General features: G+C 41.8%; 1 protein-coding gene across 7 annotated transcripts in view; it reads left to right on the top strand.

Moving 5' to 3' along the window:
- The window catches only part of LOC140469200 (pappalysin-1-like), a 323,835-nt gene that overhangs the window by 134,612 nt on the left and 167,070 nt on the right, over positions 1-22,153 (top strand). For 6 of the 7 annotated variants that reach the window (XM_072565489.1, XM_072565487.1, XM_072565486.1 and 3 more), the window contains one exon: positions 18,996-19,109. The exons of the other annotated variant lie outside the window; for it this stretch is intronic. In XM_072565489.1, the coding sequence (XP_072421590.1) occupies positions 18,996-19,109 (114 nt within the window). The remainder of the gene's footprint in view (positions 1-18,995; positions 19,110-22,153) is intronic. 7 annotated transcript variants of the gene reach the window in all.

The raw sequence follows: 22,153 nt of genomic DNA, 5'->3' as shown, positions 1-22,153 counted from the left end.
AGATTTTGTGAAAACTTCTCAAGCTAATAAAATTGAATAAAAGTCTAGCCAGATAGTCTAACTATTTGACTTATTTCCAATTGTTCCTATATTCACCGAAAGGAATGAATTGCACACTTAGAACATTAATGGGTACACTGCCGGAGTGAGCAAAATGTTCCATGTATCCAATTGTTCCTATTAAGCAAACACTCAGAGAAATTAATTGTGCTTGAGCAAATTCCTTTTGAAGTAAATGTTCCCATTAAAAAGATGCATTGTAATTGGTGTATACTCCATATGCCACTGCGTGCCCCACAGGGAGAATTTTTGATGGTATAAGTGGGTACAGATTATTTCCATCAGAGTCATTTTTTGGCTTTGGTTGTGAGACTGAACCGGAAATTAATGAATATACTCTGGCATACATGTTTTCACTGTTGAAACAGGTTTAAGTCCTACTGGAGTCCCTTTGGCTTTTTGGGAATGGCCATAGTTCACTGTTGCAGGGCAGAAGTGAGGACTGCAGATGCTGGAAATCAAAATCTAAATTAGAGTGGTGCTGGAAAAGCACAGCAGGTCAGGCAGCATCCAAGGAGCAGGAAAATTGATGTTTCAGGCAAAAGCCCTTCATCAGGAATGTGTACCAAACACAAGTAAGCTGTTGATTGGATGATTTGGAATGATATTGTTTAAAATGTCACTGATAGTGGTGGAGGAATAGTGCAGTGGGAGAATTGGAGTGACTGCAAATGGTTCCATAGCCAGTCAGAATATTGCTCATCTTGCCCAGTTACTGAGTGTTGTATCCAGTGCTCACTAGTGGAATGAACGTCTCTCTGTTGATTGTAGAATTCCAAACTGAAATGGTCTCTTACAAAATAATAATTTATACACTTTAAAACAGTTCATAGATATTTTCAGTCAATCTATTCAGGGGTGTTAGGACACATCAGGGTAGATGGGACTTGAATCCAGGCCTTCTGTCCCAGAGGTAGGGCAACTACCATTCCACCACAAGGGCCAAGTCACTGTTCATGGAGGATGTTAAAGCAATTGAAACAAATGATTAGTATGCAATAGGGTTTGCCCCCATCAATCTGTTTAGTTTGTGAGATGATTCCTTCTGAGTTATGATAAGTTTAAATACAAGATACTGTCCTGCGCCTAAACTCCAAGTCTAGACTGACATTACCAGTGGCCTAGGTGACATTTTTCCTTTGAACAACAACATTCCAACAACTCCCTATCCTAACATCTCGTTCCAAAAAAACTACTGGCAATCCATTACAAAGCAAATTTTCAGATTTTACTATACTCAAAATATGATTTGCCATGATATAATGTGCAAAAATCATAACACTTCATTGTGAAATGTTTGTAACGTATTTGAGAGCAAGGTTATGTTGGCACATCTTTTGCTTTTGCTCTCACCAGAATACTATAGTTCAATATTTCATCTCCCAAATGCACTGCAATTAAATACTTGTGTGATTGGATCCGTTTTGCATTTGCCTGAAACCCTGCATTTTCTTTGGGTTTTCACTTGAATAAGCTACTTAGTATATTTGAAACGCTATTGTAACAGGTAACAGTTTACCTGTTAAGAAGAATTAAGAACATGGAAGCTGCAGAAGTAACTATGTTTTCATTGTAGTCACCACACTCCCAATTAGTTGCTGTTTTAATTGATGTAATTGTCAAAAGAACAACAGGAATATAGACCCACTTTACAATATACTCCATTGGAGACAGCAACAGTTATTTTCTCTTGCGTATCCAAATTAGTTTGTTTGGGGTTCCAGTGTGATGTAATTGTTTTTGATCTTCTAAACTTGGAGGCTCTAGAAATTAATATTGATAATACAATGATTTGTCACTTGCCTGTTGACCTCAGTGCCGTTTTCCTTCACTTTGTAAGTGAGAGTATCATATTACTTCAGTTATCCTTAGCATGGGGACTTGCATCGTATGATAGAGGCTCAATGGTAAACTAATATACAAAAGATCCCACCTGCTTGGTAACAATGGTAACAATGTTATGTCTCTGGAAGGGTTGTGAACTAAAAGGATCAAAGTGACAGAGCTGTGTACTTCTGTACTTCAATGAGTGATGAAATTCGGAAGAGGAATGCTTTAGGCACATAAACACCATTTCCAAATGAATCAGCATTTGACATTAAAGAGGGCTTGACCCCATTTTGTATCCATTTGGTAAGTCACAGTCATTACAGCTCTCCTACTTACAGCAGTTGTACTTCAAGGCAATAGCAAAATATGGTGTATATTAGACTCGTCCCACTGAAAAAAAATCGCCTCAAATTGAAAAAAAGGCAATGGAATTTGTTAAATATTAAGGTGTCTACATTAAACAATTTAGATAGTAGTTAATTGAAACCAAATCCCATTTGAAAGTGTACATATCAATTTCCTTTGGTCACAGATCATTTGTATCCTGGCACAGATTTTAAAAGTTATACTGTAAAATAGGAATTTATTAAGTAAGTCCATCTTAGAATTTAGATTAGATTCCCTACAGTGTGGAAACAGGCCATTTGGCCCAACAAGTCCACACAAACCCAAGAGTAACTTATCCAGATGCATTCCTCTACATTTACCCCTGACTAATGCACCAACACTATGAGCAACTTACTATGGTCAATTCACCTAACCTGCACATCTTTGGATTGTGAGAGGAAACTGGCGCACCCAGAGGAAACCCACGCAGACACTGGGATAATGTGCACACAGACAGTCACCCAAGGCTGGAATTGAACCTGGGTCCCTGGTCCTGTGAGGCAGCATTGCTAACCACTGAGCCACCATGCCAGCATCTAAAATGCTCATTATTATTACATTTGGATCCTACTTCAATAACCCTCTCACTTGCAGCTGATCTGTAATACAGAGCAAAACATGCAGAAAGAGTGCTAAATACTGGTCATTAGTCAAAAGGAAAAGAAAAGCCCTTTCCTGGTTTGTTATCCTTTCAGTGCAATTCCCCAATGCCTAAACTGATCATCTGCCAGGTAGTCTGCTGTTTACCAAGAATCCAATTGGAGAGGCTTATACCTATAGTTGAAAGCTGGAAAACGTCCCACACACGTTTCAGGAAACCAATGAGTGACACATTGGTGTAAGAACCGCTCCTCAGCTTTAACATCCTGGTTTCAAAAAAAACATTCTGTGTTGGCCACCTCAAGTGCCCTTATGTGATGCTTGCGTGAGGGCCACTTCTGTAGTGGCAAGATGACAGATAATCTGCCCTTTGTTTTGCTGAAATTCTTCTAACAGGAGCAGCTTTAACCCTTGACCCTGCCATTTATTAAATCTTGTTCCAGTCTAGTTACAACAAACACTCAAAGAGCCAAAAAAAAATCACTTGACTCCACAAAACCTACTGTTGGACTTTCTTAGATAGATTTTGACTGTGCGATAGTGACTTCAATGGAACTATAAATAAGGAGAGGCGTAAAACACAAGTTTTTGATTCAGTATTACTCAAATTTCGGTATCGTATGCAGTCAAGATTTATTCAGTTTACTGCACAAACCCTTCTTATGCGCTGGAGCTTTTATTTCTTTCTAAATTACATCTCATTCTCTCCTCATTCCATCTCCACCCACTCACATCAGTTCATTCCCTGTCTTGACACAGTAAGAAGCCAGATTGCTCACAGTTTGGCCAGTGTTATGATTAATTTGTCTTGAGGGAGATACAAGAAAGACCCCAGTGAGACATGTCAACCATTTTTGTTTTTCCCATATTACTGCTTCCTTTGGTTTTCTCCACCAAGGTTTTTCTCCCCATTCACCCACCTTAGCAGAGGTCAAAGGTCAAACCTGCGATCCTCCGGATCCACATGGCTCCATTTGATGCTCCCTAGCCCATTTTCATAGCAAGTCATTGGGAGAATGCAACCAACTTCATATTCAGCTGGCACATGATAAGTGTGTGGTTGCACACTCACTATTGGCTTTGGAACGCTGACAGGAGCTGCAGACTGACTGCAGATTTTAAATTCCTGGCCATCACACCCCGAAAATTCATTCGCCATTGTAAATTTCAATAATTAGACATGTATTTTCATCCCCTGGTAACATCTCATGCTTTGCCTTACAGTTTACAACACAATACAGTACAGGAACAGGCCCTTCGGCCCACCAAGCCTGCACCAATTCCTAATCATAACCTATTGCCCATGCATGGCATCTATCCCTCTGGTTGCCTCCCATTCATGTGTCTAGCAAGATATGCCTTAAACATTGCTAATGTGCCTGCTTCCACTACCCTCACTGGCAGTGCGTTCCAAGCACCCACCTCCGTCTGGATGAAACATTTTCCCCGCACCTCTCCCATAAACTTGCCCCCTCTCACTTTGAACCTGTGCCCTCTTGTAGTTGACCTGTTCATCCTCAGAAAAGAGTCTCTGACTATCCACCCTATCTATGCCTCTCAATTTTGTAGACATGTATCAGCCTCCATCTTTCTAGTCAAAATGATCCAAGTTTATCCAACCTCTCCTCATAATTTCAACCTCCCAGACCAGGCATCATCCTGATAAACCTTCTCTGCACCTTCTCCAAAGCATCTGTGTCCTCCTGATAGTGTGGCAACAAGAACTGGATATAGATGACAGATAATTTCCCCTTTGTTTTGCTGAAATTCCAAAAGTGGCCTAAGTAAGGTTTGTACAAATGTAACATAACTTGCCAACTTTTATATTTGATGCTCCAGCATGTTGTATGCCTTCTTGACCACATTATCCATCCGTGTTGTCACTTTCAGGGATCTGTGGACCTGTATGCCCAGATCCCTGTGTATGTCATTTTCATGTCTCATTCACTGGGAAATGACGGGAGGTTTCTTATTGCAAAGGAGCTGAAATCAGAATCAGTTTAATCTGAGCAACCTCACTTGTCCATGTAATGACATGTACTGGACCCCCCAAAACAGAAAACAAATCACCGTGTGTACTGTTCTGAAGTGAATTTGACCATGATTGGAATGCTGTGTACATTAAGAATATGCACCTTTCTTAAATAGCAATATGATTGTTCAAGCTTTGATTTGTGTGCTCAGTTTGGAGAGAAATGGTTGTATTCTTTTCTCTAAACCTGTGTGAATGCATTCTGAAATATGTCAAATTGAACCAAAACAATAATTTTTGAAACTTCTACAATGCCTTTAGTCAGAGGAAGAGAAATAACAGGAGACCTCTCCAAATTAACGCAGCTTGAGTTATTTAAGAGGAAGAGAAAAACACTGACAGTGCAGATTATCTTAAAAATTAGGACAAACTCTTACTCCTGACAACTTTGCATATTATCCCTCCCCTTCACAGACTTTCTTCCCGAAATTGTTTATAAAAGATGTTTGTGATGTTATGACAGAAGTGGGGCTTCAGCTTCCCATCTGAGGCAAATAAATACGATACATAGGATAATAAATGGCTGGCAGCAAGTTACAGGCAGTAATTCAATTGAACTGTCCTGATGATGCAATAAACCTCGAGAGTGAAGCTCAAGCAATTTACAAATGTCATCAGAACTGCTAAGTTGAATTACTACTTCACATCTGCTGCCAGCTCTTTGTTATTCTTCATGTTATATTGTATATTGTCTTTTTTTTAAGTGTCCTGTTTTGTTTTTGTAGACCATAAGATATTTCAATTTATCTGTCATACTGTTAGCTTGAAGTTAGCCATTACACTATTAGCCCTACTCTTGATGAAAGGCTTATGCTCAAAACGTCAACTCTCGTGCTCTTCGGCAGCTGCCTGACCGGCTGTGCTTTTCCAGCAACACACCTTTTGATTCTGATCTTCAGTATCTGCAGTCCTCACTTTCTCCTGTTAGTACCATAGTTAAGATCAACTCGGAGAAAGTGAGGACTGTAGATGCTGGAGATCAGAGCATATAAATGTGTTGCTGGAAAAGCGCAGCAGGTCAGGCAGCATCAAAGGAACAGGAGAATCGACGTTTCGGGCACAAGGAAGGAGGAGGGTGTGCCAAGCAGGCTAAGGTAAAAGGTAGGGAGGAGGGACTTGGGGGAGGGGCGTTGGGAATACGATAGGTGGAAGGAGGTTAAGGTGAGGGTGATAGGCCGGAGAGAGGGGGTGGGGGTGGAGAGGTCAGGAAGAAGATTGCAGGTTAGGAAGGCGTTGCTGAGTCCGAGGGTTGGGACTGAGATAAGGTGGGGGGAGGGGAAATGAGGAAGCTGGAGAAATCTGCATTCATCCCTTGTGGTTGGAGGGTTCCTAGGCGGAAGATGAGGCGCTCTTCCTCCAGGCGTCATGTTGCCATGGTCTGGCGATGGAGGAGGCCAAGGTCCTGCATGTCCTTGGTGGAGTGGGAGGGGGAGTTCAAGTGTTCAGCCACGGGGTGGTTGGGTTGGTTGGTGCAGGTGTCCCAGAGGTGTTCTCTGAAACGTTCCGTAAGTAGGCGGCCTGTCTCCCCAATGTATAGGAGGCCACATCGGGTGCAGTGGATGCAGTAAATGATGTGTGTGGAGGTGCAGGTGAATTTGTGATGGATATGGAAGGATCCCTTGGGGCCTTGGAGGGAAGTGAGGGGGGAGGTGTGGGTGCAAGTTTTGCATTTCTTGCAGTTGCAGGGGAAGGTGCCAGGAATGGAGGTTGGGTTGGTGGGGGGTGTGGATCTGACAAGGGAGTCGCGGAGGGAGTGGACTTTCCGGAACCCTGATAGGGGTGGAGAGGGAAATATATCCCTGGTGGTGGGATCTGTTTGGAGGTGGCGGAAATGACGAAGTATCTGGAGCTTGGTGGGGTGGTAGGTGAGGACCAGTGGGGTTCTATCCTGGTGGCAATTGGAGGGACGGAGTTCAAGGGCAGAGGAGCAGAAAGTGGAGGAGATGTGGTGGAGAGCATCGTCAACCACGTCTGAGGGGAAATTGCAGTCTTTGAAGAATGAGGCCCTCTGGGTTATTCAGTATTGGAATTGGTCCTCCTGGGAGCACTTGCGGCGAAGGCGAAGGAATTGGGAATATGGGATGGTGTTTTTACAGGGGGCAGGGTGGGAGGAGGTGTAATCTAGGTAGCTGTGGGAGTCAGTCGGTTTATAGTAAACGTCTGTGTTGAGTCGGTCATCCGAGATAGAAATCGAGAGGTCGAGGAAGGGGAGGGAGGAGTCTGAGACAGTCCAGGTAAATTTGAGGTCAGGGTGGAAGGTGTTAGTAAAGTGGATGAAAAGTTCAACCTTCTCATGGGAGCACGAGGTAGCACCAATACAGTCATCGATGTAGCGGACGAAAAGGTGGGGGTGTGGTGCCAGTGTAGCTGTGGAAGATGGACTGTTCCACATATCCAATGAAGAGGCAGGCATAGCTGGGGCCCATGCGGGTGCCCATGGCTACTCCTTGGGTTTGGAGGAAGTGGGAGGATTGGAAAGAGAAGTTGTTCAGAGTGAGGACCAGTTCAGTCAGTTGAAGGAGGGTGTCAGTGGAAGGGTACTGGTTGGTTCGGTGGGAAAGGAAGAAGTGGAGGGCTTTGAGTCCTTTGTGATGGGGGATGGAGGTGTATAGGGACTGGATGTCCATGGTGAAGATAAGGCGTTGGGGGCTGGGAAAGCGAAAATCATGGAGGAGGTGGAGGGCGTGGGTGGTGTCCCGAACGTAGGTGGGGAGTTCTTGGACTAAGGGGGACAGGACCATGTCGAGGTATGCAGAGATGAGTTCGGTGGGACAGGAGCAGGCTGAGACAATGGGTCGGCTTGGTCAGTCAGGTTTGTGGATTTTGGGCAAGAGGTAGAAACAGGCGGTGCGGGGTTGTGGGACTATGAGGTTGGAGACGGTGGATGGGAGATCCCCTGAGGTGATGAGGTTATGGATAGTCTGGGAGATGATGGTTTGGTGGTGGGAGGTGGGGTCATGGTCAAGGGGCAGTAGGAGGACGTGTCCGCGAGCTGGCGTTTAGCCTCAGCAATATAAAGATCAAACTACCACCGCGCCTCCCTAGTCTGCCGGTTTGATGATGAGGTTGGGGTTGGAGTGAAGGGAGTGGAGGGCTGCACGTTGTGAGGGTTCCGGAAAGACCAGTCCCTCCGTGACTCCCTCGTCAGATCCACACCTCCCACCAACCCAACCTCCACTCCCGGCACCTTCCCCTGCAACTGCTAGAAATGCAAAACTTGCGCCCACACCTCCCCCCTTACTTCCCTCGAAGGCCCCAAGGGATCCTTCCATATCCATCACAAATTCACCTGCACCTCCACACACATCATTTACTGCATCCACTGCACCCGATGTGGCCTCCTTTATATTGGGGAGACAGGCCGCCTACTGTGGAACATTTCAGAGAACACCTCTGGGACACCCGGACCAACCAACCCAACCACCCCGTGGCTGAACACTTTAACTCCTCCTCCCACTCCGCCAAGGACATGCAGATCCTTGGCCTCCTCCATCACCAGACCATGGCAACATGACGCCTGGAGGAAGAGCACCTCATCTTCCACCTAGGAACCCTCCAACCACAAGGGATGAATGCAGATTTATCCAGCTTTCTCATTTCCCCTCCCCCCACCTTTTCTCAGTCCCAACCCTCAGACTCAGCACCACCTTCCTAACCTGCAATCGTCTTCCCGACCTCTCCACCCCCACCCCCTCTCCGGCCTATCACCCTCACCTTAACCTCCTTTCACCTATCGTATTCCCAACACCCCTCCCCCAAGTCCCTCCTCCCTACCTTTTATCTTAGTCTGCTTGGCATACCCTCCTCATTCCTGAAGAAGGGCTTATGCCCGAAACGTCGATTCTCCTGTTTCTTTGATGCTGCCTGACCTGCTGCGCTTTTCCAACAACACATTTTTTGCACCATAGTTAAGGCAGTAAAGTTGATAAAACATACAAGTTGGAGATATAGATATCAGACGGAGAATGGAAAAATCTAAGTGATTCCCTGGCCCAAACCTTCACAATTTTCTCTGCCTTTTTCCTCAAGACATCCAATGCAAAAGCGAACCATCTTGACTGTCTGTTTTTTATTTATTCATGGATAGTCCCCTTTTTGGTGGCTGGCCAAGCATTTATTGCCGATTTTCTTTTGCCTTCCAGGAGGTTTTGCTGAGCTGCATTCTTGTACCACTGCATTTAGTGTAGGTCGACCCACAATGCTGTTCAGGAGAGAGTTCCAGAATTTTGACCCAGCAACACCGATGGAATGTAATACTTTTCCAAGTCAGGATAGTGTGTGGCTTCAAGGGGAACTTGCAGGTGATGTTGTTCCAAAGTATCTGCTTCCCTTGTTCTTCCAGATTATCATACTCACAAGTTTGGAAAGTGCTACCTAAGGGGCCTTGCTGAATTTCAACAGTGCATCTTGTAAATGGTACATATTATTGCTACTAGGCAAAAGTGAGGACTGCAGATGCTGGAAATCAGAGTTTAGATCAGAGTGGTGCTGGAAAAGCACAGCAGGTCAGGCAGCATCCGAGGAGCGGGAAAATCGATGTTTCAGGCAAAGGCCCTTCATCAGGAAGAGAGGCAGGGAGCCTCCAGAGTGGAGAGATGCTACTGATCATCAGAGGTGAAGAGAGCGAACATTTGTGGATATGATGTCAATCAAATCCAAAATGCAAGAATCTAGGCTGTGCATGTTGGTCGGCTATCCAACTATGAAAGTCTTCACACACAAAGTTGATCTAAATTTCATAAGGCAAAGATTGCAGCAGGTCTCACTTCACTGTGAGACCAGGTATGGAAATCCCAGTTAGTTGTTCCTCTCCTAACCTATTCTTGGTTAGGCCAACTGCAGCAAACCAATCACTACTCCAGTTGTTGTGAGGTATCCCAACTGAGACTACAAGTTGACACAGATTCTTTCCTGATGAAGAGTTGATGCTTGAAATGTCAATTCTCCTGCTTCTCGGATGTTGCCTGACCGGCTGTGCTTTTTCAGCTTCATGCTTTTTGATTCTGATGTCCAGCATCTGCAGTTCTCACTTTCTCCGAGCAGATTCTTTCTGGTCTGTTTGGCTGACTATCACCGTCTAACTTACTCTTTAACCCAGAGTAGATCTTAAAAAGAAACAAAATGCAACAAGCTAAATCATACAATTCACAGTATGAATGACACGTCTAGGACAAGACTATTCCCAGATTCATAAGCAATGAATTATTCAACCCTGAGCAGATATTTTTCAAAAAACTTTTGCAAAACCTAGCTGAACTTACACAATATTAAAGCTTTTGCTATACAAAAGGGATAGTAAAACATTTAACTAAACAATTTAAGTGTCACATTCATGATGAATCATAAGACAGAGTAGCTACACTTTAAACCAATGCATCTGTTAAGAATTGTGTGTAATTCTTACTTGCATTTGTCTGTGCTCCCAGAGCAATTTATGCAGTTATGAGTGTGCTAGCCAGCTACATTAATAATGCTCTAACGGGCATGTTTATGTCATGGAACTGCTTATACTCAAAGTATTGAAGCTGTTGCGACTCTATATTTGCCTCACTTACATTCAGGAACAGAACAAAGAGACCAGCAACTAGTTTAATTCAGGGACAAGGCTGTGAAATTATGGAATGGTTTGAGGAAGTGATTGGTGTTGGCAAATTCAAGGGGAAACAGGAATAATGATGCTCATTGACAATGAGTGAGGGAAATGAAAGAGAAATTTATGATATTTTAATTTGAGCCTTCACTGTCTAAAATGTTCATATTTTCACATAAAGCCAGTTGCTTGCTTTTGACAATCATAATTTTGCCTTAAAGCAATTGTGCTGCACAACAGAACCTTAATATTGTTTTTGTATTTCTGTCCGCAAACTTTCCACCATGAGTCTTTCCAAATGAAAGCTCAGCTATGAGCACAGAATGGACAGTCTGGTCCCCATTTTTGTTTGCCACCCTCACAAGTGGGACCCATGATCCTGCAGGCACCAATCTTAACCCATTTAGCACTGTGTCAACTCCTCCATCACCAAGAAGTAAGTTTAGGATTCAGAGAATATCCTTCATCTCTGCCTTTCTCCGTCAGCCAACACCTACCTCAACAAAATATGGTTGGCACATTAAACGCTTTAAGCAAATAATGACAAATGATGTTTCTATCATGGCCAAGTTGCAAACGGGCAAACTTCAGAGGTGCACAACTGATGCCTTTTCGGTGGATTTCCCTTTTATGTGTTGAAAATTGTAAGGTTGATAGTTTGCTCAGAGACCAAGCTGCTGTTGCAGGCTGGTTGCACCCTTTCAGAAATATTTAAAAGGCATTTGGATGGGTACATGAATACGAAGGTTTTAGAGGGATTTGGGCTAAATGCTGGCAAATGGGCCGAGATTAATTTAGGGTATCTGTTGTCATGGATGGGTTGGACCGAAGGGTCTGTTTGCTTGCTGTACGACTCTATGATATCTGACAAAATGTACCACTACAGCGGGAAAGAGTTGAAAAATCCTTCGAAAAAGTGAAGAGGAGCTGGGTTCAGGCAGACGCTAGAAGAGACCGCACATGTTTGCTGCTCAGCTGTCTGTAAACAGTGAACACTTTGGTTTTAATCATCTCCTGCAGATGTGTGCAGTGGCAGAGGTTAAATGCAGCCCTGCTATGCACTTGAAGCTGGGGTCCTTCTTACTGAGGTGTCGGGGAGAGAATATCAATACAAACAAGGGCAATTATCAGGCGGCGGTTAACTGCAAGTGGCCTCTGAGAGAGAGAAAAAAATTACTGTTGGATAGGAAAATGTGGGTTTGCAGCTTTAGAGTCCTTAAGTATCTCCCTTTATTTCATAAAAGACTTTGAAGTCATTTGTGGTTTCCAAGGCATTAACATCTAACAAAACCTGATTACTCAATTTTTATGTCTCTTGCGATTTGAATTTTCATTTATTGTCAGCTACAGACAACAATACATCTTTAAGGATGGCCTGGCAGCACAACAGCAGTAGTTAGCAAGATATTTGTGTATTTTTAGAGCTTGCTTTCCCATACTACTCAGCTGTCATTAACTAATGCATAACAAAGTAGTCTGCCATCACAAGTGAAGGGCTCCCAATCTGAGCTGTTTTGATCAAATAATTTTTCACATGAAAGAGTTAGGACCTGAATAGTGTCTAATTGTAATCAGTTTACTTTGGTCTCTGACAACCCTGGGTGGCCATTAATGGAGCACACTGGCAAATTTACATTAGAATATAGGGTTTTAGGATTGAGACACATTGCTCCGTATAGTGGCTTGAATGGGCTGTGCCAGCAGTGTGACAACAGTCCCCCTGCGTAAAGCTTCACCGGGCAGAATGTAGGCTTCTGAAAAAAAAAGCTCATTGCTGACTTTGGAGAAAAATAAAACTTCAAGATAATTCATTTCAGTCAGTGTAATAAACAAGATTTGCAATTCAATGAAAATAAGCATGTTCCTTCAAACTATCATATTCCATGATGTGCCCCATCTTTTAGACTGTATGGCACAAAGTTACAAATGAGGGTTTCGTTACTTCTGGTAGTGGGCAAAGTAATTTTATGTGAATGGGATAACTGCTGGAGAAAACTGTAAAAAGAAAGAAAGCACTTGCATTCATATAGTAACTTTAGGACATTCCAAAGTACCTTATATAGAGTGATAAGTGGGCTCAGTTTTACTGGGGCAGTCATGGTTTTTCATTAAGTGGTGTAGTTTTTTTAAACAATTGTTCAGATGTCCCGCTTTTCACCTTATATATTTTTGTCAAATTTAAGCTGGGTATGAGGGAAGAATGTCTGTGCGAATTTTCATCCTTCTTCTTATAACGGCATCTCATCACATCTCCTTGTACTGTATGCAGCAGACCTGATCTCACCCACTTCCATCTCCCTGTCTTTTCGGTGCCAATGGCTCCGTCACTGTTGACGCCTTTTAAACAATTTATGGGATAGTGTTGCCAACTCTGGCAGGATATATGGCATCATATGACCTCTCACCTTCAACTCCCCCCTTCTCTGTAAGACGATTATTATTCATTGTCCAACACATCAATCATAATAAAGCTCCACTTCGGCCAAGAAACTGAAAGAACTTTTCTACTCTTCTCTGTGGTGTATGATGTTTTATTACAAAATTGTTTTAAATCCACAGTGATCTAGCTGATCTCTGTTGGCAACCAAATGAGAGAATTTACAATATATGATACCTAGGTGTGCAGGATGTGCAAAAGAAACATGAGTCAGCTGAACATATTAACTGTTTTAGCAATGTCGTTGAGAACATATTGCTGACCTGGACAACAGGAAACCTCAGAATTAAAAACAAAAACACTGTGGAAGCTGGAAGAAGTAATGTCCAACTCTAAATGTAACTCTGTTTGTGCAAGCATGCAAGTTGTGTAAGTAGGCCATTCAGCCCATTTAGCCTGGTCCAACACTCAATATGATCATCTGATGGTAACTTCAATTGCGCATTCCCGCCTAACTCTAAAACCTTCCCTTTCCGCAGATAATGTCCTGTTGACTGTTCCTAGGATTTTGCATTTTCATTTCAGAAGAATGCATTGCTGCCCTTCAAATCGTGACATGGGATCTTTTTATTTCCACTCGAGAAATACAGACATTTTGTGTTATATTTCAGCCAAAGATACAACATCTAACATGGTAGCACTCCGTCAGTACTGCACTTAAAAACCAGCCTAGGTCAAGTGTTAATGCAAACACCCAAAACAAGATTAACTCAGTGGTTTTCAAACAAGTCTGTGAAGGAATCCTCTGCAAATATTGACAGACTCCAAGTGTTAATTACTAGAAGACAGTGATCTCACAAATGAAAATGTGTTATATTCGGAGAAAACAATAGAAAAAACTGACAAAATCGATCAATAAATACAGAATTCTATTGACAAAAAGAAGTCTGATCAACCCCACTCTCACTGGGATCATAAGTACCCCAGAGTCCAGGTGAAAGCCAAGGGATTTAACAAATCAACAGGGATGTTCAAATATTGTGAAAATTTGAGACAAAATGTCTTGGTTGAATTCCTCCCAAATACAAAATTGTCAGTGCAAGTGATTGTAGAATTTTAAATGAAAATTATGTTCAGCACAAATAATATCACTGAAATGTTTTGTGCTGGTTTAAATAAAACATTGCTATAGGCACAGGTCATAGTTATAAAACTGGTCACGACACCAGGATAAATTGTTCATCGTTGTGAACGTTTCTATTAAGTTAAACCAGTTCTTTTTGACACTATGGAGATATTTCAAAAGCTTTTGAATACATTTTTTATATGATTTATGAACCTTCATCATCCAATGCAACCATATTTGTTCCAAGTAATTTTCATTACTCACAGTATCGGATAGGAATTCTGATTTAAAATGTTTATAAGTCATTTTCTGCTTTACAAACCAAACAGCCCAAAGTTATCATTCTTAAGTGTGTGTAAGAAAAGCACTTTTTTTTTGTTAAATGATTTTTGAGAACCACTAATGTTTGATAGATTTCAAGATATGGAAATGAATTTGAAAAGGAACTAAAGGGGAAAATATAATTTCGAAAGTGATGCCAAATCACTCTTGTACCGCTTTGTTTTAAAATAGCAAACACATGAAGATGATTTAAAGATTTAAATCTATCTTGCAAATCAGACAATGATTTTAAATCATTCAATTTTTGTTTTTGTAATTTATAACTCCTTGCTCAGATTGTGTTTCTGAACAGCTAATGAGTATTCCTTGTGTGTCTCACACATTTTTAAACAATCAAACTTTGCCTTCACACTCTTTTAGCAAATATATAATAGCAGAATAAAATCCTTTATTTGAGGAAAAGCGGGAGAACGACTAGTTGTCTGCATAATGAATGATCTGCTAATGAAATCATGGGAACATGCAACTTTTTTAACATATGATTTCTGGCAATCTGATTTCATTAGGCAGTCATTAATTCGGAAGAAATACGGGCATTCACCCATTTTTCATCAAAAGAAGAAAGGGAACCCCCATGGTTTAAAATCCAATTATTGACCCCATTCAACCCCACCTTCAGTACAAGGCTGTGATTATGTTTCGCTGCAGACTGTGTTGTGTTCTATTTGACACAGGCTTATGGAACTCTCATTAAGTCACACACCTTGCTACAAGATACAAATCACGTGATTCCCAGGCATCTTCTTCCAAGAGCTGAGAAAGTGCTTATAATTTAATGTTACACCCAGAATCCAAAATAAAGTTCGTTGGATCAATAAAAGGCACAAGACTCAAGAAAAGGCTTGGATTTGACAGTCCTCTTTAAGAGGAATTTATTAGTTCCCACTGTGTCACCACGTAACAAGAAAGCGTGCACATTTGGTTATAAAAGAATTCACTGCTTCTGGGTGGCTGAATACCAGTGGGGAAATGTAAAAGCTTACCAAGATGAAAAAACAATCAAGTATATTGTGAATGCTAGTTTAGGTTGCTGGTGAAACTGAATAACTGTCTCCTTGTACGAAAGTACATTTTTAATACCTCACTTGCAACATATTCACTTCGGCCTGTCACCCATCAAGTTAGACTGTGATTTACTTTATGTGCAATTGCCTCCACCCTGCTTTTTCTGTTACTGCTACTCGTAGAGGCTAAGGTCAGTGACTGGGTACTGTTGTGCTCAGACTCACCCGACCTTCCGACTCACTATTCATGTTTTATGACTAGCATTAAAAATGTCTATTTTATTGCAACTCTAACCGGTCGGAAAGATTTTTTTTGCATGGTTTTAGACAATTCCCTCCTTTTTTTCAAAAGAATGACAGAACTATATAAGGCAGTTCCATCTCACCACCAGGGGATGAGAAAAGTACTTTAGTCATATCAATGTATTTTTGATTCGATCTAAGTGTGTAGTAAATTGTAAGGGAATTAATTCAGGGCTCTGTCTGTTCAGGCGAGTAGTGAGAATGCAGGACTTAAAAGGACAGAATCGCCTCCTACTTCTTTATCCCTGGGTGGTAATTGCCTTTAATCATTGTCTGGAAATGAACAGGAAAGGACAGGTCATCCTCAGTGTTTGAATTGCAGAGCGCTGTAGTATAATGTGTTCTGTCAATGTGAGTTGTTTTCTTAAAACCGAGCTGTTCAAGGCATTTGCAAAAGACAAAGAATTCCAGGATTTTTTCTCTCTAAAAAGCCAAAATAAGTTGTGATTTGCATGACAAGGCTCACCACCCACCCCCCACCCCCTCCCCCACTCTGAATCCCCACACCCCAACCAAGAACAACACTGCCCATGGTGGGAGGTGTTGAGATAAATTCAATCTCTAAATAGGCAGCATCTGTTTTGTTGGGATGCACATCCACTTTTCAAGTGTAGCTTTGCCGAACAACAAAGGAAAATAAATCAAACACCAAAACCAGTAGCTTCCTCTGAGATCCAAGTAGTTTAAAGCGTAATGTTAATTTCTGCTCTGACCAGCACAATCTTTAACACAATCCACAAGCAGAAAAATTCTCATTTACACAGTGGGTAAAATAGGTTTGGTTTACATAACATTCAAATGAGACTCGATTAAAGTTGGACTCATTTCAAACACAACTCAGAAACCTCACAGATTAGAGACTTCCCAAGAAAATACCATACTGCTAGTCATTACAGTTCGGAGCATCCACTTTTTGATAAGAAAATGAATTAATGGCAAATAAAATGGTTTCTCAAGACATCCTGGCTGGCAGCATTCGTACTGGATCTCCAGTGCTTTTTGGATCTTTGCAACTGAAGTTACTTTGCCATTAAAACTGGGAATGCTCTAACGGTCAAATTTGCAGGACTACAGATATCTCAAAGGTTCGAAAACCGGAGCAGATAGGGAAGAGTTTAGCCAAAGAGGAATTTGGAAACAAGGATGAAAATTTTAAAGTTGAGCTTTTTCTTAACTGCCCAATAAAGGTCAGTGAGCACATCATATCTTAAGCTGCAGGTTTTGGATCTGCCAAGTTTGCAGAGTGTTGGAGAATGAATGGAACCTGAAGTGTGCTGTAATTTCTCCATACAGCAGCTCAGATACTTTTTATTTATGGGAAAAGTTTTCGATAAGCAATGACTGAGCCTCAGTTAAACCTTATGGGCTATGATACTGCCATACTGATTCGCATTAAGGAATATCATCCCTAATTCACATTCAAAACAGTAGCATTTGTGCAAACTTCTTGCAAACACCAATGGTATCATGAACAGGGCAGGCAATTTGATGTCCTTAAGTTGGGAATCAATAAGAAGTGGATGTCCTTGAAAGAATGGATATATAATGGGTCTCATTAAAGATGGGTTGATCAAAGTTCTTTCAATAGTCTTGGAAAACAATTACCCTGCAATCAAAACTCACAGATATGATTTGACTATTTATGATATTAATTGATTGTAGAATCATAGAAGTAGACTGCAGCATTTTTCTTGGAAAAAAGGCAAGAATACTTTGGAATATTGAATTTATTGATTGTAAAATGTCCATGGGTGTAGGAAGTGCCCTATAAATACAAATCTTGTACTTCTATATTTTCTAGTCTGCGAGGTTCTGAATATTCATAAATAGAGTCAGAGAGTCATACAGCACGGAAAGTGACCCTTCGGTCCAACTCAAACTTGAGTAAATCATGATTTGCCACTGGAAAGCAGAATTATGAAATATAAACATAAAGTGTGAGAAATAGTTAGCATGCCTGGCAGCAGCTGTGGAGAGAAACAGAGCAATGCTTGAAATTAATTCTTCTTCTTTCAAGTTCATAGCTTTAATTTTATCTTGATTTTCCCTTTTTGAGACAAGTAGGGGACAGATGTGTTTGGTGCTTACTTACTCACCACCTTCACTGTTGAGAAAACTTGTTGCATCATGCACTAATAAGTTTGTTAAGAGCTGACTGGGAAGCTATTTGGTGAATCAAAGGTTGGCAACTTCTGAATGCCAAAGACCACCTGCCAATGTTTATTCTTCAGGGAATGAAAAAGCAAGAAGCTAGATCTTTTACTTTTCCTTCTCGTGGAGAGAGTGTCCTGATCTGAAGGAGGTCTGAGGCAACATGGGTGCCTTTTAGAGACAATCTAACTTGCTCCTTCCTATATTGCTTTGGCTAGTTCCAGGCTGAGGCAAATGGAGGTTCCCTCCTCCCCTAAAACAATGGGCATGTTAACTCTGGATTCTCAGTTGAGAATGCAGCCACTTTTCTCCTCGACTGGGAAAATGCAGATATCTGGGAAGATGGTGAACTAAGGCTCTTAAGTGGCTGTTAATTGACCTTATAAAGACCTTAATTCCTGGTGAGTTCAGGTAGTTCCCAGTAGATTTTCTTTCCCACCACAGAACAGGTAAGTTAGTGAGAGGAGAGTGGGTCTCTTTCCAAGGCCACACACATAATTGTTTCCACTTGCTGATACCTGGATTGAAGGGGTGGAGGCAGTGATATTGCATCCTTCGTTTCTTTCCGCACATATGCTGGCGCATCTGACAGAGTACAATGCTAATATATTAATGTTACAGAGTCACACAGCATATAAGAGGCCATTTGGCCCATCAAATCTGTACTGACCTATCTACACCAATCCCACAATTTAGCATTTGGCTAATAGCCATGAATGTTATTAAATTTCAAGTGCAAATAGATTTACTTTTTAAAGGTAGTGTGGTTTTGTGCCTCTTTTGCCCTCCCAGTCAGTACATTTGCAGAACCTTGGAATGTTTTATTACAATAAAGCGGCAATATAAGTCCTTATGATGGATTTTTCTGAAGTATCCAAGAATGCATACATTTTATGATGCACACTTCAAAATATGGTTTGCACGGTATCAGGAAGAGAACAAAGCACAGGAACACTGCTCATAAATGTCACGGGAAGCTTAAAAATGACAAAATTGCTCCTGCAGGAATATCAGTTAATAGTTTGTAATTGTTTTATGATTTAGGTTTGCTTTGTCTGTGCATAATTTGGCACAGCATGGGTATTTTCCACGACGTACAAGTTAAATACACACAGCATCTTTGTTGTGCATCGCAGGTGCTATTAATTTCAAATTACCGGTATAGAAATTAATGCAAGCGTACTTTCCTGCAGATGTGCAAGACCAGGGTCATTGACTTATCCGAAGGAGTGGCTCAGTATGCCTGGTTCCCATGCGTAGAAGCATTCCACAGCATCCCATACTTCAGAGCAAAATACTGGCTAAAGGTAGGCCCTTACTTTGGACAGTTTGAAATGGATCCAGAACTGGAGGGAACAGATTGTAATCAAGTGGAAGAAGCAATTTTTAATAATTATGTCAGCTTCTGACATCCCAATTCACAACTTTCTCTGCTGACATACTACCAGTGAAACATTCCAGATATTGACACAGTCCCAGTGACACACTCCAGATGTTGACACACCACCCAATGCCTAGCTCCAGGTATTTACAAACCACTAGTGAATTTCTACAGAAGCTGACACACTCCCAGTGATACTTGATGGATACTGACACACTTCCAGTAATACAAACCTCTGAAAGACATCATCAGCTCCCCTAAGAAATCATATTCATCATTGTAGAATTTTTTATATAAGAACCCACTGTGCCATGACAGTAGTTAACGAGGAAAGAAATTGACCTCATGAATTCTTTGTGATATTCTCAAAGGCCAACTATAGTTTAGATGCACTATTACAAGAATCCATGATTTATTGTACCAATAATCACAGCAATTGCTGGCAGCATTTTAAAATGGGCAAAAGCAATGAACAACAGTATTGTTCAATCAGTGCCCCTTTTATAAGATGAACGTAATAATCTACCTTTCTGGTAACACTGTATCATAGCTATTATTCTGAAATCCTAAGTGTATTGAGGCATTTCAAGCAAACTGCAGGAAAGAAAGAAATTGAATTTATTGTATAATTTATGACACCTTTAGAGCATCCCAAAGTGCTGTGTAGCCAATATATTAAATTTCTGACGGACAATCATTGTTGTTGTTTCTGTTATTGTGCATACAAGCATTCCAGCTAATTCATGTACATGTTCCCATTGAAGACAGATGACTGAATAATCTGCTTATTGTTATGTTTTTCAAGGGAACATGGCTGGCCAGGAAATCAGAAAAAGTCAATTATTTTCTTCAAATAGTAACACAGGGCCTTTTGTGTTTGGTCTTGATTTGATGTCTGCTCTGTAAGTCAGTGTATCTCACAATGAAGTGCTCCCTAAGACAGTATTGAAGAGCCAGCCCAGATGATTTACTCCAGCTTGGATCAGACATATGCTCAAAAGCTCACAGTTTGTGAATTGAGCCAACAATTCACGAATAGAATGAGTAGGCAAAACAATCAATGGACAGGAATGAAGATATATTATTGTCACATAAAAGTTCATTGACGCTTCTATGTTTTTCATCAATGGGCAATATTTGCAAATTGAGACATAAACTTGACACAGATCAGGAGGTCTCTGATTCAGTGGTTCATCCATGCTGAACTAATGATCTTACCAGACTATCTTAATTAACATCAACCCCTTCAGACTATCTGAAGGAGGGAGAGGTTGGCCAGGGATACTGTGGCTGATCTTCACCCTGTAGTTTTTGTTGGTCTGTACACATATGGATAGGCTTCAGGCCTGACTGCAATGCCCTAGACAGTTATAAAGCCCCACGACCTGACCAAGCTAAGACATGAAGGCAGATCTCTGGGTTTAGGTATCATGGCTGGAGAAAGGAGAACTTTGAGGAATGGTGGCTTGGATGGGGGCAGGGGTGCAGGAGAATAGAATAAAGTATTTTTAAAAAGCTTAAGACACTAAACAAATTGTGCCTGGAAGAAGATTTATGTTCCTGAAGAAACTCAAATAAATTAAGCTGCATTTCACAGATGTGTCTAAACAAATCGTTCACTTGTAGAGCACAGGCAAACCACAGGGCTCAGATTTTCTAAAGGCAGGGCAATCATTTCTGAAGCAGACATAGGAAATGTGCTTCAGCACTCTGCAGAATTCCCCTCATAGCTGACTATAAAGGGATTGCCAGGGAAACTGAATTTTCTGCTGGGCAATTCCCTAGTACCTGGAACCCTCAAAAAGTCTCCTTTTAATAGATGGAGAATTCAAAGGGTTTCTGCACTTTGGTGAATAGTTACCCAGGAAATATCAGGCTACTAAACGCTTTGCCTAACTGCTGAGTAACTATTAAACTGACCCCAAGCCCCCACTTCCCAGCATTATCCAGGCACTGACCTGACAATGGTACCCACCTGGGAGCCCACACCATCTCCTGCATCATGCATGCAAGTGACCTCCCCCTCATTCTCCCATGGGATTGACCTCCTGTCCTGTCTCTAGACCCCAATCCCCTGTACCCCTCCCTAAGCTGACCTCCACTCCAGACCCAATCACACTTCCCTCCTCGTCCCCTCCACATCCCACCTCGGAACCTGCCACACTACCTCCACTTCACCCCCATCCCCTGCCCCACAGCCAGACCTGACACTTCCGCTGTTTCCTGTTGTACCACCCACACTATTGGCCCTTGACCCTCAACAATCCCCCCGAGACCCATCATACTTTTCCTGCAATCTCGTGTTTCTAGACTTTGACACTTTCAGAATACAGCAACTGGTTGCTGTAAGAAAAGGCCATTTGGTTGTTCAGTGCTAGAAGGGAACTGTCAGAATGGAAGTATGGTTCCTTATGTCTGAAAGAGTCCTGATTGTAATTTCCTGTAACAAATGCCAAAGTCTCTCTTAACATTAAAAATGACTGAATGGAGTGACAATCTGCCTGAGACTAGGGTTGTCACTCCTCAGAAATTATCTGTTGAAATTGTGTAATATATAATGAAATTATGTATTACAAAATTGGGGTAGCATGGTGGTTCAGTCGTTAGCACTGTTGCCTCACAATGTCAGGGACCCAGGTTTAATTCTACCCTCAGGCAGTTTGCAGTTTGTCTGCCTGCAGTTTGCACATTCTCCCCGTGTCTGTGTGGGTTTCCTCCAGGTGCTCCGATTTCCTCCCACAGTCCAAAGATGGGCAGGTTAGGTGATTGGCCATGCTAAATTGCCCATAATGTGCAGGCTAGGTGGATTAGCCATGGGCAATACAGAGTCCAGATTAGAGTGGTGCTAGAAAAGCACAGCAGATTAGGCAGCCTCCGACGTTTCGAGCAAAAGCCATTCATCAGGAATGCACCTGATGAAGGGCTTCATCATTCCTGATGAAAGGCTCCAGCCTAAAATGTTGATTTTCC

This window comes from Chiloscyllium punctatum, chromosome 49 (genome assembly GCF_047496795.1).
Source record: "Chiloscyllium punctatum isolate Juve2018m chromosome 49, sChiPun1.3, whole genome shotgun sequence".
NCBI classification, from domain to species: domain Eukaryota; kingdom Metazoa; phylum Chordata; class Chondrichthyes; order Orectolobiformes; family Hemiscylliidae; genus Chiloscyllium; species Chiloscyllium punctatum.
The sequence above is the reverse complement of the archived record's forward strand: the minus strand, read 5'-3'. Positions and strand labels throughout refer to the sequence as shown.